Raw genomic sequence first — 15,090 nt, 5'->3', positions numbered from 1 at the left:
TAAAAGGCCTCTCACTGGCTCAATCTGGGACAGTTCTGAGCAGTGATTGAGGGGCTGTGGACTTAATGAGTTGGGTAGCTGTCTCTACCCAACTCAACCACATACTACTATAATTGTAAAGGAACCAGAGCCTCCTATATACACAGGTTATAGAGTTCTAGCTGATTTTGTCATATTATTGTCTGAGTTGAATCTACTCACAACCACTTTCAAGCAGTGGCCACCGTCTGCATGAGCACACCAACCCCTTTTGCAAAACGCAGTGGATTGTGTGGAAGAGCTTAGAAGAGCTAAGACAGCTTCACTGGTAGTGAGGAAGTGGGTGGTTGCTCCAGGAATAGCACCCAGACTGGAAGCCATGAATGAAGAAGCACCAAACAACTGTTTTTACAGAATGAAAGGGAAAACTATGTAGGTGGGAGCAGAGCAGTAATGTAAAGTCAATTTGTTCTAATTCCAAGTAGAAAACAGAGAGGAAAGCAATTATGGTCATTTGTAAAATAAGTAAGTAGAGTGCATGTTTGTTACAACCACAAAATACTCTTACGACATTTAACTATATTCCTCATTGGGCCCCCAAATCATTCAACGTTCACTGCATCCTTGTCCCCTTCTCCACCTGGTCACCTCCACCCATTTGCCCAATCCTGGTCAACAAATACGTAACAATAAGATACATTACAAGACTGTTTTTCTTCATAGGAGCTGTAGTTACCAGTCAGCAGTTTGGGCTCTGCAGTTCTCATCTGCCCACTCCTTTTGATCTAGAGTCTCAAGAGAGGAAGGGTAAGACATGGATTTTCTTCTAAATCTCTGCTGAGAACCACAGGCCACAGTCTCCAGTTCCCCCACTGCCCCCACCCCTGCTTAATACTCACTCTGCAATGCTCCTGGGGAGTCAAAATCAATTATACAAAAAAAGATTTATGAGGCGCCTGGGTGACTCAATTGGTTAAGTGTCCATCTTTGGCTCAACTCATGACCTCATGGTTCGTGAGTTCAAGCTCCATGTCAGGCTCTGTGCTGACAGCGCAGAACTGGGAGCCTGCTTCAGATTCTGTGTCTCCCTCTTTCGGCCCCTCCCATGCTCGAACTCTGTCTCTTGCTCTCAAAAATAAATAAATATTAAAAAAAAATTTTTTTTAACAAAAAAAACTCATGAATGAACTAAAAATTCATGTACAAAACATGCTAAATATTCTTCCTAAAAAATATTTAGATGATTATCATTTTATTCTTGAAAGTCTAGAAAGCACCTTGAAATTAAATTGTATTTCCATTGTAAAAAGTGACCATTTTAGGGAAAAGATATTTGCAAATGACATATCGGACAAAGGGCTAGTACCAAAATCTATAAAGAGCTCACCAAACTCCACACCCGAAAAACAAATAACCCAGTGAAGAAATGGGCAGAAGACATGAATAGACACTTCTCTAAAGAAGACATCCAGATAGCCAACAGGCACATGAAAAGATGTTCAACGTCGCTCCTCATCAGGGAAATACAAATCAAAACCACACTCAGATATCACCTCACGCCAGTCAGAGTGGCCAAAATGAACAAATCAGGAGACTATAGATGCTGGAGAGGATGTGGAGAAACGGGAACCCTCTTGCACTGTTGGTGGGAATGCAAATTGGTGCAGCCCCTCTGGAAAACAGTGTGAAGGTTCCTCAAAAAATTAAAAATAGATCTACCCTATGACCCAGCAATAGCACTGCTAGGAATTTATCCAAGGGATACAGGAGTGCTGATGCATAGGGGCACTTGTACCCCAATGTTTATAGCAGCACTCTCAACAATAGCCAAATTATGGAAAGAGCCTAAATGTCCGTCAACTGATGAATGGATAAAGAAATTGTGGTTTATATACACAATGGAGTACTACGTGGCAATGAGAAAGAATGAAATATGGCCCTTTGTAACAACATGGATGGAACTGGAGGGTGTGATGCTAAGCGAAATAAGCCATACAGAGAAAGACAGATACCATATGTGTTCACTCTTATGTGGATCCTGAGAAACTTAACAGAAACCCATGGGGGAGGGGAAGGGAAAACAAAAGAGGTTAGAGTGGGAGAGGGCCAAAGCACAAGAGACTCTTAAAAACTGAGAACTGAGGGTTGATGGGGGGTGGGAGGGAGGGGAGGATGGGTGATGGGTATCGAGGAGGGCACCTTTTGGGATGAGCACTGGGTGTTGTATGGAAACCAATTTGACAATAAATTTCATATATTGAAAAAAAAAAGTGACCATTTTATAATGAAGTAGAGAGTACTGAATACAAGTGATAGAACCAAGTACAATTATCATTCAGAGGAAGAAAAAGGCATATGAAATAAATTAAAACAAATAAATTGATTGTTCTTTTCTGGCTCGTTTGTCATTTCCTTGGTCGTCCAGCACCTGCAACTCCTTCCTATGTCAGGAGAATTCTCCACCTATGGTTCTCTGTAGAAGTTAATATGCCCCATAGCTGCCTTCCCAGTCTTCCTCATCACCAGGGAGAGGGCGTGGGGCCTAAGCTTGGCCAATCAGATGCATCTGCTCTTAGGCTCTAACTTGGAGGTGAGTGATGTGAAGAAGCAGGGCCAGGGGAGGCAACACTCAAGGCCTAGAGCATGATGGCAGTCATGCTGGCATCAGCAGGCTACAGTATTCACCTCTCACCAGCAGAAGCTTCACCCACTGCGGACGTGACTGACAGTGAGCAGTTGTCAGTGATGCTGGGTGATTAAGACCTGGTCCCCTAGCTTTCCCAGCTGCACTCTACCATGCTTAAGCCAACCTAAACACGTGCTTAACTCTGTAAATGCTGGCTTCACTTGCTCACAACTAAGAATCCTGCCTGGAACATTTAGTGCCTTGCAACCTACCTCATCATACTAAGCTGCGACCAAAACAATCTATAGCTGGTACACAGAGCTACTATTAGGTTTTTCACTCATTAAAACCAAAAATTACTCCCTTCTGAATATTCCCAGGCTTCTGACTTAAACGCTCTGCTCAGATTAAAAAGTCTTTCCTATTTCAGGCCTAGAAATATTTAAGTATGAACAAATGATTGAAAATAAATTAGGATAGAAATTCCATTAACAGGTGATGCACATAAGTAATAAAAACCAAAATATCATTGCACCCTAGGTTACTGGCTCTAAACAGAAAGTAGATTACTGGAGGCAAAGTTCCCCACGATGATCACTCATTAGCTTATTCAAAGTGGCTTTACGGGCTCAGTCCATTTGCCAAATTGACTCTTGCCCAAATTCTCCTGGCACACAAATTGCCAAACAGTTAACCCTCCTATTAGTAGTCTCAGCAGGAATCAATGCATGAATGAGCATGGAGCCTCTTCTCCCGCCTCGAAAGGCCAACCAGAGCAGTGTTCAGGCCAAATGTCTTCGAATTACCAAAGAGCTATGTCCAGTGTCTGATAATAAATACTTGAATTGTAGATAATGGGACCTTTGCTTTCCCCAACCTCTGCTCTGGCAGTAGTTTAAAGAACTGGATTCATTTAAAATAATGGATTTTTTTGTCTTACTGCTTTTAGATTTCTAAAGCTGCAATTTATTCTATCTGCAAGAGAAGTGAAGATGTTTTGTTAAAATATTTACTTCCAGGGGTAAAGGTGATAGGTCATTTTGTTGCTAAAAAGATGACTTTGGTGTTTCTGCTCTTATCAGTTCATGTGATATTTTATTTTCTTTCTAAGTAAAGATTCAGGATAAGAGTACAAAATATAACTCTTCTCACATGCTACAGTCTACCAGAATAGACTATCCTTTATGGATAAAGCATAGCACTGCCTATCAGAGCAACCCTTCACTGAGCCTACACAGGCCAATGAATTCGGCCATAAAGGACGCCTGTATCCCCGTTATACGTGGGAGACAGATCACTGGCTCATTTCGTATTAGCCTCGTAGGACCCATAGGACAGAAACAATTTCCTTTCACTCCCAGCCAGGTTGGAAATGACCCAGTCATTCAGAAACAAACAGGATGTAAGTTGATTAAAAAAAAAAAAAAAAAAATCAGCTAGATAATAAAATCTTTGATTCAACTCAAAATGAGTTTCTTCCTTTTTCTCTTATAAGAGAAATGATAGATAAAATGCAAAACTGAAGTAAATTTAGGAGAGCACCCATTTTTATACATTAAATGCAAATTATAGGCAAAACAAAATATTTTCTTGATTTTTGATAACGCAGCATAAAACCCAGCAGAAATACTTTATTATGAAATAGTTCATTTGACACGTTAAGAACATAATTGAAATGTGTCTCATCCAAGAAATACAAATGAGCTTCAGTGACGTCAGCTGAAATATACTGGCTCCTGCTTATGCGGTTCCTAGGGATTTCTGAAAATCTCCAGAGACCTCAGTGGTTGTCTGCAGGGCTTTGTAGAGGGTTTGCAAAGTCCAGAGTAAAACTGATTTTGCCTCACATCCATGGAAAGCCTTCTTATTCTTCCGTACTATTTTACTCAGTACTTTAGTTTTCTACTATGTGACATCCTGAAGAAGAGGTTTGCTTTCATTCAACACTTCTACCAGAACATTAGCACACATATGTCAATGCAAATATATAATTACCTGGAAAAAACCACACACATTAAATTACAGTATATCATAAATATTTACAGTATGCCACAGTTTAATCACCAACCAGGTGTTACATGTGAACTACACCAGGTTCTCCGAAAAGGACAAATAGAAGAAACACTTAAATGCATGCTTTAATAATGGCTGGAAGAACAGATTACTTTAAATTCTAATCATACTAGACTTCATTAGCTTCTCTGACTTCCTTACTCTCTCCTAATAAATGGTATCAGTAGTCTTGGCAGCCTATTAGAAGGGCAAAATTTCAACCTCTATTTCCTTATGGCTGATCGCAGTAAGTTTTTATCACTTAGAACTCTTTGAAGCATGCACTCAAGTACAATAAATACATGTGTATGTTGGTGGGGGAGGTGAGAAGGGAGGAGGAGGTTGGTTTAAATGAAACACATGTGAGCAGGAGACTGGAGGTCTGCAGCGGACACAGCCATCAGACCCCAGGGGCAAGTTTGAGACTAACCAGGACTTCAAGATGATATGTTGTGAGATTGCATACACCACACAAAATTTCATTCTATTCTCCTCATGCTAATTTCATTTTCCAAAATCATCATTTAAAAAAGTAATTTCTAGTTGCAAAGAAATATTTGAGACAGAAGCTGGATGAATAAATTGGGGACACCGCCATTTGATCAGGGTTCTGGTTGCAATCCTGGATATCCCACCTAGCAGTTAAACGTATCTTATGGCACTAGAAAAGTCCAGGAAAAAAAAAAAAGCATATTTTAAAGAAAGCATCAAAGTAACCATTATGGGAAACATACGTTCTTTGTTATACTTATTTTATAGCTTAGTGTTATTTTTGAGTTATATTTGAAAAGGGCCACCAGAATCTGTCGGCATTTTGTATTTCTAAGCATTTATCCCAACCCTTCTTGAAAATAACATTTAAGAGCAAACAACAACTTTGGAGATGGTTTCTTTATTCTGCGCTGTATTGTAAGAAACATGACTGTTTGAAAGTCTCAATACCTTCTTTTGTCTGCTCTCAGCAGCAGCCAGCTGTGTGGACATCCTTTCTTGCATCTTTCTGCAGTGGGCCATGACTGCTTCAAGGATGGAGAGGGGGTTGGTGCAAACTGGCTTCTTCTCTTTATCGCCAGCACCTGCTTCATAGTCTCTCTGTAGTGCCAAGAATGGGTCATTTAAATTAAATCTCCCATACCGTTCCTGGATAAATACTTCTTTCCTGCGAGCCTAGAACAAAATCAGAGGGACATATTGAAGAAAGAAATAAAAATATACAGAAAGATATTTATAAGAAGGTTTTGTGATTACTTTTCCAAATGGTATTCAATAGAGCTGTTTTTGAGTAATGGCTTACGTAAGATGTCAGGCAGTGAGAGACAAGTGAGGAGAATGTGACCCCAATCCCTGACTAGCTTGGCATGCCATTCAGCCTACTTTCAAGTTTTCTTCCTTTAAGAATGTCTTTTAAATTACAAATGATGCAAATACAGCTTTTTCCCATGATGCTCACTCCTTCAGGGATCTGTATTTTAGGTGCAGTCTTTCCTAATTTAAAGTAAAATGAGAAATACCAACAATTAAAATAACTTTTAGCAGAAGTTCAAAAATAAAATCATCTCTATCCTGATAGAACTTGTTTCACATGATACTCATCAAGTTAACTCACAAAATATAAATCTTCTCCAAGTTTTGTATAGCCAGAAAGAATTTATAAGGATATTTGCTAGAGAAGAAAATACTTCATGAAATCTTTATGTCAAAAAGTCACAACATTCATATTTCGTGAAGTTTGACTAAATTACCACAAACCTCCAGAAGATTCAAAAAATGCAAATATCTCTCATTGTTGAAAGGCATTAAAATATAGTTCACAGAGTCCCAGAAAAGAACGTAACCTCATTTTACTCTCAATGTTAGTCCATCAGTGTCAAAGTTAATTTCGCATCCACATGGCACCAAATGCAATTTTCTATAATTAGCCTACAACAGTCTTTGCATAAAATGAAAAATAGCAGTGGAAATATATTAAAACTAGCAACATTTTCCTAACTCCGGTCATGGGGAATAGCCACTAGAAAACAATTATTCTATGTCACGGTCAGTGAGAAAACTAAATTACTTTCCAATAAATCAAGCTAATTATCCAAAATGTTAAATGTGTTTTCTAAAGAAATATTACATAAATTTCCTCACTTTAAAAGTAACTGCATTGAACAACTAGACTTTTCCATTTTTAGACCACTGTCAGCAAGCCAACAACTAGATAAACACTAGTGCAAATGACAAATGGGAAAATCTAACGTTTCTTTCCCTATTACCAAATTAGATTAAGAAATACAGTTTACAAAAAGCCCAATTTCACAGTTAAAATTAAGCTACCTTCAGAGGATCATTTTAAACTTAAAAGTCAACACGATTTAGGAGTCCAAAAGCATTTGATATTTCTAGATTCTTCAAATTCAATTATGTGATCAATACACTGAGTATCACTTCCAAGATGTAATTTCAAAAGCGATTTCATTCTGCCTTCACTTTTCTCTTAATTTTCATTCAACATAGTAATTCACCCCCCACCCCTGGATGAAAACTTGAGATGCCCCTATGGTTTTTCTCTTACTTTTTTTTCCCTCTTACTTTTCTCTAATACAAGTCCTATTGTCATCTTAAGACATAAACCAGTCTCAATTTGATTAGAATATCCAACCTGAGTGGTATGACCTCTTCCCTTCCCCAGCTAGGATCTGCTGCAAGTTAACATGTACCACGTGGGAAAGGAGGGCTTATGAAAACCTCTCTCCCTTTACACACATCTGCTCCCCCTCTTTCTAATAAGTGGTTCTCCAATAAGTAGTTCTGTGTTGGAAGGGACAGGAGGTAGATGATAAAGATGGAGGTGAAGGGAGCAGGAACATTCTATGTGACTGGTTCAGTTGGAAGACTAGCCTTACCGAGTATGGTGAATAGTTAAAGCCTGCTTTTCCCTATGAAGTACGCGGTGACTTTAGAGGCCACCATCTCCTCTCCCACTGCTGGGTCTCTTCAGTCATAGTTTCCCTCAATGCAGGTCATAAATTTAGGACTGACTACATAATCTGCAAGGCCCACTATACAATGAAACATAGAGCTCTTTGTTCAAAAATTACAAATTTCAAGATGGTGACAGCATACCATTTAAGCAAGCAGGAGGCCTTCCTAAGTGCATGGCCCTCTGCAACTGCACGAGTCGTACACTCAGGAAGCCAGCCTTGCATACACTGCTTATGTAGCATCTAGAATCTAGTTTTTGCCAACTGAGGTGCCATGTTCTCCAGACTTGTCTACTGAACAGGACCTGAATCAATCTCATTCCCACTCTTTGGTGCTCATGGCCCAACCCAGTCTATAGGAAACACTCATACATTTTCATCTAAACAAAATGTGGGAGTACAAGATGACAGGACACCCAGTTGGTAATCTCTATATGGGAAGAGTCTAGTCACTCTGAGCCTAGTAGGGCTGTCTTCTCTTAAACCTTTTGCTTTGAGCTCCTTTCAAGTAGGGGCATTTTTATTCAGCTGACATGCTTTCAACCCACCATAGAACAGACAATGGGTATGTAATGTATTCTTGCTGCGCAGATAAATGTAGCATCCAACAGACTTAGGAAAATGTAATTTGCAACCCAGAGCCCTCTAAGGAAAGAGCTCATGCCATTTTCCCTGTTCATGGGAGTCAAGTTTCTTCCCAAAGGGATAATCTTACCAGGAACCTGAGGAGTAAGTCAGGCCAATGTCAGACTCCTCTATGCAGAACTAATTCCTAAGAAAATGATGACCAAGTAGTAGTTTACCCAATGCCTGAGGCAGAATTAGGGGATCCCAGGAAGGACTCAATTAACTCTCCAATCTAAAACAAGGCAAGAGCAGTTTCAGGAAAACCACAGCGGGTAGCAGCTGGTTTTCTATGGTTCATGACTCTTTGTACTAACTACACCCCAAATCTGGATTGTATCTAATAGAGGCATTCTGCTTACCACAGAACTGTCAGAATACCTTTCTAAGGAAACCTCAGTCACTTTTCTGCTTACAGCCCTCAATGCTTCCATATCCACTATTAAGCAACCTCCCCCCCCACCCCGCCGCCACACACACACACACACACACACACACACACACACACACACACACACCTCATGCCTTTGTCCATGTGATGCTGGCAGGTTGGGACACCTTCCCCTCCTTAGCCCAGGTAACTTCCCACTAAACACTAACCCTCCCTGCCACTTCCTCCTCTTTTGCCCGTCTCAAGTTTTAGAGTTTAGCTTAATTTGGATTTAGGCAAGCATCTATAACTGAACACATGCCCAAGCCAATTGAAATTGCTTAATTTTACCCATTTTTTCAACTATTAAATGCTTATTCCTTTAACATTCTTGAAAAAATGCTTACCTTTTTCAGGACACGTTAGTTTATAACACACTATTTAATTCTTAATGTACTAAGTTACTTTTGGTAAGGGCAGGTCAACAATACATACAAGTTTTAATATTTAAGGAGATCATGTAACAAAAAATGGCTTGATGTTTCTAATACTGGGTATGAAGAGGCCTTTCCCTAAAAAAAGGAAAAGCTGAATGTGCAGATAACTTCTTGGTTTATGCATCAGAATTACTTGAGAATGAAATGCATTTCAGGAAAATGAGTCATTATAAAGACACAGACTATAATTATGAAAACAGGCTTTTAAAGGAACCCTTAAACCTAGCTACCTTGATAAAAATATAATTTCAATCATAATCTGAGGTTTTATAAGATCTTGTCAAGAAATAAAGAAAAACATGGCCATTATTAGAAGAAGATTTGACAAAGTGTTCTTACTTTTGGCTTTCATTGTTCGACGAGACCAAATGAACTAGATTACACCTGATTAGTGATAATACAAGGAAAAAAACTTAAATATTCAACTTGCCCCAGAGCATGTAACTTCCTTAGGAAAAAAATCTAAAGCATGCATTGTGGGGCACAATTAAAACGTACCACCAATTAATTTTAAAAAACATTTAAAAACATATGGCTGGGGAGGCACCTGGGTGGGTTAGTTGGCTGAGTGTCCAACTTCAGCTCAGGTCATGATCTCATGGTCCGTGAGTTTGAGCCCCACATCAGGCAGGCTCTGTGCTGATAGCTCAGAGCCTGGAGCCTGCTGCAGATTCTGTGTCTCCTGTTCTCTCTGCCCCTCCCCTGCTTGCACTCTGCCACCCTCTCTCAAAATAAATAAACACTAAAAAAATATATAGCTAAAATTATTTTATCTTATGAAAAGTCAAAATGATTTTGTAACATTTAAAAAATACTAATAAAAGATAACTTTTATTGAGACATTATTTATTGCTATGTGTTTTATATTCATTTTCTCTTAAAATTAAGTCCAACAGACAGCCACTATTTTAATTCACATTTTTAAAAATGTTTTAAAGCATTAATACAGATCTAACTGTAAGACTAAGAAATTCTGTCCTCAGCTTGAGCCTACTCAACACAGCTGCCACTATCTTGGGTGCCAATCGCATAAAACCACAAAGGATGGTTGAAATGATGAGCCCAATCTGACAAGATGGACTTTCTCAGGAATAAATAGGAGTCAGTTCTTGAGGTCAAACACAGAAGTATGAAAACCTTAGGGGTTGCGACCAACACTATCTCAAGGAGTGAACAATAAAATGGAAACTGTTCCTCCCCCACATGTCAAGCCAGCAACTCATTTCCAAGCTTCATTAATTAATAGAAAAAAGAGATCAGAACTAGACAATTCCTGGACTACTGGGCTCACTTCTGGGTGAAATATTTAAATAACGATCAATACAAAAAGGACCTGAGAACAGAACTGAATTGTAAGAGTAAAAGGAAAACAGGAACGCTTAAAAGGATTTACAGAGGTATGACTGCATTCTTTCAATATCTGAAGGCATCTCGGTTTAAAGAGGTATTTACTCCCAAACAATACAATGATAGCCACGATAATAAAAAAAATTTTCAAGGGCCAAAGCTGTTCTAGAGATACAATAAGCTGCATTGGACTGGAGTGAAATCTGTGTCTCTGGCTGTGTTTCAAATGTAGGCTGAAAAAACATGTGGTAGAAATGGGGCCCAGGGGTCTCAAAGATCAGGAAGATCACTGACTTTCACACTGTCACACTCCTCTCAAACCCCGAAATACTATTATTCCAATTCAAGAGGGATGGAAAATACATTGAGATTCTTCCAAACAGCCAACATAAAAATTTACCTATCTTACGCTTAATTTATCTTATTGGAAAAGATTTCAAGTACACCTAGACAAAAAAAAAAAAAAAAAAAAAATGAAGCGCTCTTCTAAGAAAGGGAAAAAAAAAAATCCCACTTGTAACTAAAAGGGAATGGGAAGCCAGAGATAAGCCATGTCCTCAGAGCTCACTCTCACTCTAAGAGGGGCAGAAAACGTAGGAGTTTGTTTATGCCTTCATATACAATGCACACGCACACACACAGAGCAGGTAGATGGATGGCAGAGGGTAAACCAGCAATGTTTTGCAACCCAGTCACTGCCCTTCACTGATTGCAAAGTCTTAGAAATTCACCAGCCAGGAACAAAATATAACCCCATGGATTATTTATTAAATGCCAAAAAGTCTGAAACGTTCATTTCACTATATGTGGCAAGACACACACAGCGCACAGAAATGAAGGCGTGCCAGGGTGTCACATGATCTGCCACACCACACTGGAGTAGCAAGTCAAAGAGGCCTATTTTTTTCCTGCTCTTTCTCCTCCGGCCCTCTTTCCTCAACCTTTCTGCCAACTAGTGTTGTACCTGCTCATAAACATAATAACCTGAATGTGTGGAAACTGTCATGCCAGGAATATACATAATGTGTATTATGAATCATATATCAAGACAGACTTAGATTTGATTCCTAAGGCTAAAATTTACAAGTAATACTTCAATAAACCACCAGCTTTCTCTCAGAAACGAAGACCAGTCTAACAAAATCCATGAAATGGCTTGGTTTCACACAAATCTCTCAGAAGTAACCTTCCAACTCTTTACTTTGACCACATATGCCACTTTCCATCTAGCACACATCCATCAGTGCTCATCTCGGCCAGATACGTGGCCCATGCACACCAGTAAAAATAAGATTACCTTTATTCCCTAACTGGCTCAAGAAAGGCACACAGTGCCACACTGTCCTGTTCTGCTCAGAGTAGACATTATTAAGTTACCGATACACTGGAAGCTGAATCCAGGAAAAGACTCACAATTTGTCCTAATTCATACCTCCAGGCAGCCACCACCCATCAATCAGAAGTGGGACACAGATGAACCTACCTGCCAACTCTGCCATAGGCATTTAATTGCTACAGTTAGCTGTATCTTTAACTATACTAGACAGTTAAAACCATGCCTTTCATGCCTCTCTAACTTAACCACGAGCAGAATACTCCACACATACCAGTTAGTTACTTAAGGTTAAAAGAAGTAATCGTTTCTATAACCGGGGACTGTTAATTATAAATGAGCTTTTCATATAAGAAACCAGAATCATTTTATGTTTTAATTTAAAAATTTTTTAATGTTTATTTTTGAGGGGGGGGCGGGGGAGGTAGGGAGGAAGGGAGGACGTGAGTGGGGGCAGAGCAGGGACACAGAGGTAGACACAGAATCCAAAGCAGGCTCCAGGCTCTGTGCTGTCAGCACAGAGCCCGATGTGGTGCTCAAACTCAGGGACTGTGAGATCATGACCTGAGCTGATATCCAGAGTCGGATGCTTAACTGACTGAGCCACCCAGGTGTCCTGTGTGTGTGTGTGTGTGTGTGTGTGTGTGTGTGTGTGCATGCGTGCGCGTGCTTTAATTTTTTTTTACTGTTTGCTTATTTTTGAGAGAGGAGAGACAGAGCATGAGTGAGGGAGAGGCAGAGAGAGAGGGAGAGGGAGAGAGGGAAACACAGAATCTGAACAGGCTCCAGGCTCTGAGCTGTCAGCACAGAGCCCAATGTGGTGCTCAAACTCACGGACTGTGAGATCATGAGCTGAGCTGAAGCTGGACACTTAATCAACTAAGCCACCCCAGCACTGCAAAACAAAATAATTTTAAAGCCTTCATGAAAGAGGCACTATTAAATTTCATGAAAGACGCATTATTCAACAATAAAAAAACTATCCAAAAATTTATTAATATTTGAACTATTTTATATTTTTATATAAAATAATACATGTTCACTATGCAGTGTGGGAAAATACTGTTAAGGGGGGAAAACTACCACCCATAATTCAATTGTCAGAAGACAATCACTATTAAGCTTGCCTTACATTCTACAAATTATTTTAAGCATGTATTAAAAATAGTTATCAAGAACCTAAGCAAATACGTTTAAGTAGCCTTTCCCATTTAATTTGCTATTTCCCATTTCAATAACTTATATCAATATTTTTAATAGTATTGCACAAATCTAACATATTTAAGAAAATGTCACTGTTTATCACTTAGTTTTTGATTGTTCTAATATATGTGGAGGTAACCCCCTGGGAACATTTATTAGAGAAATCCATTGTGGTATTATATCCATTATTCTTTACTGGATTAAAGAATAAAAATATTTTGATGATTTCTGAAATTACCAAATTCCTCTTCAGAGAGTTTGCCAATTTATATTCTCACCACCAGCAGTGGTTTTTTTGTATCTGTAGTTATGAGAGATAATGGTCTATATTTTCTTCTTTATTTTTTAATCTATCTTTGCCAGTTTGGGGAGTAGAGGACTGCTAACCCCATAAAATGAAATGGGCCGTGATGGCCCTGCTTGTATTTTCTGAAAAGGTTTGTGCATATTAACAATATTTATTTTTTGAACGTTTGATAGCTTTTACCAGTGAAGTCATCCAGGCCTGGAGTCTTCCTTTGAAAAAGGTTTTTCCTAATGAATTTTTAAAATAGATATGATACTATTTAGATTTTTTATTTCTTTTAGCAATTTTGTAAGTCATAGTTTTCAAGATATTTGCCCATTTCATCTAGGATGTTCAAGTTGTTTATAGTATTCACTTACTATCTCTGTGAAATCTATGGGCTCTGTAGTGATAATCCTTTGTTTTCATGCCCAGTATCGGTGATTTGGGTTCTTTTGTGTTCTTGCTCATGTTAGGAAAATCTCAATTTTCTTTCTCTTTCTTTTCTTTTCTTTTCTTTTCTTTTCTTTCTTTCTTTCTTTCTTTCTTTCTTTCTTTCTTTCTTTCTTTCTTTCTTTTCTTTTCTTTTCTTTTCTTTCCTTCTCTTTCTTTCTCTCTCTCTCTTTTCCTTTCCTCCTTCCTTCCTTCCATCCTTCCTTCCTTTTAAGTAAGTTCTATGCCCAATGTGGGTCCTGTACTGACAATCTTGAGATCAAGACCATGCTCTACCAACTGAGCCAGCCAGGCGCCCCAGGAATATGTCAATTTTGATGATTTTTTTAATTATCCAGATTTGGGCTTCATTTATATTCTCTACTATCTATTTTGTATTTCACTGATTGCTGCTCTTTAACAATATTTTTTTCCTTCTACTTACTTTGGGTTTACTTTATTCCCCCCTCTTTAAAACAGAACCTTAAAACAGAACCTTAGGTCATTTTTAGATCTTCCTCCTTTTATTTTTATATTTTTATATTTCCTCCTTTATTTTTATATTTTTATATTTTTATAAATTATAAATTATAATATTTTTATAATATTATAAATTATAATATTTTATATTTTTATAAGGTTCTTAAAACAGAACCTTAGGTCATTTTTAGATCTTCCTCCTTTTATTTTTATTTTATTTTAATTTTTTAATGTTTATTTATTTTTGAGAGAGAGACAGACAGAGCATGAGTGGGTGAGGGGCAGAGAGAGAGGAAGACAGAAACTGAAGCAGGTTCCAGACTCCAAGCTGTCAGCATAGAGGCCACTGTGGGGCTCGAACCCATGAGCAGTGAGATCATGACCTGAGCTGAAGTCGGACACTCAACCAACTGAGCCACCCAGGTGCCCCAGATCTTTCTCCTTTTAAATGCAAGCATTTAGGGGCATCGGGGTGGCTCAGTCAGTTAAGCATTGACTCTTGGTTTCGGCTCAGGTAATGACCTTGGTTCGTGAGTTCAAACCCCACAACTGGCTCCATGCTGACAGCGCGGAGTCTGCTTAGGATTCTCTCTCCCTCTCTCTCTGCCCCACCCCTGCTTGCGATCTCTCTCGAAATAAATAAATGAACTTTCAAAAAAAATAAGAAAAATAAATGTAAGCATTTAAAGCAATAAGTTTTTCCCTAAGTACTGTTTGAGGTGTATCTCAAATATTTTGATGCATTTTTGCTGTCATTCAGTTCAAATTATTTTCTAATTTTACTGTGATTTTGTCTTTGACACATGAATTATAGAGATGTTTTTCTCAGAAGTTTCCAGATATTTGGATGTATTTTTTTAATGCCTTATCCTTACTGGTTTCTCATTTAACTCTG

The 15,090-nt window shown here is 38.6% G+C and overlaps 1 protein-coding gene across 7 annotated transcripts in view; it reads right to left on the bottom strand.

Annotated features, from left to right (window-relative positions):
• CTTNBP2 (cortactin binding protein 2) overlaps positions 1–15,090 on the bottom strand; it is a 163,899-nt gene that overhangs the window by 80,942 nt on the left and 67,867 nt on the right. For all 7 annotated transcript variants that reach the window (XM_053218168.1, XM_027075333.2, XM_027075335.2 and 4 more), the window contains exon 3: positions 5,600–5,824. In XM_053218168.1, the coding sequence (XP_053074143.1) occupies positions 5,600–5,824 (225 nt within the window). The remainder of the gene's footprint in view (positions 1–5,599; positions 5,825–15,090) is intronic.

Source organism: Acinonyx jubatus, chromosome A2 (genome assembly GCF_027475565.1).
Source record: "Acinonyx jubatus isolate Ajub_Pintada_27869175 chromosome A2, VMU_Ajub_asm_v1.0, whole genome shotgun sequence".
NCBI lineage: Eukaryota > Metazoa > Chordata > Mammalia > Carnivora > Felidae > Acinonyx > Acinonyx jubatus.
The sequence above is the reverse complement of the archived record's forward strand: the minus strand, read 5'-3'. Positions and strand labels throughout refer to the sequence as shown.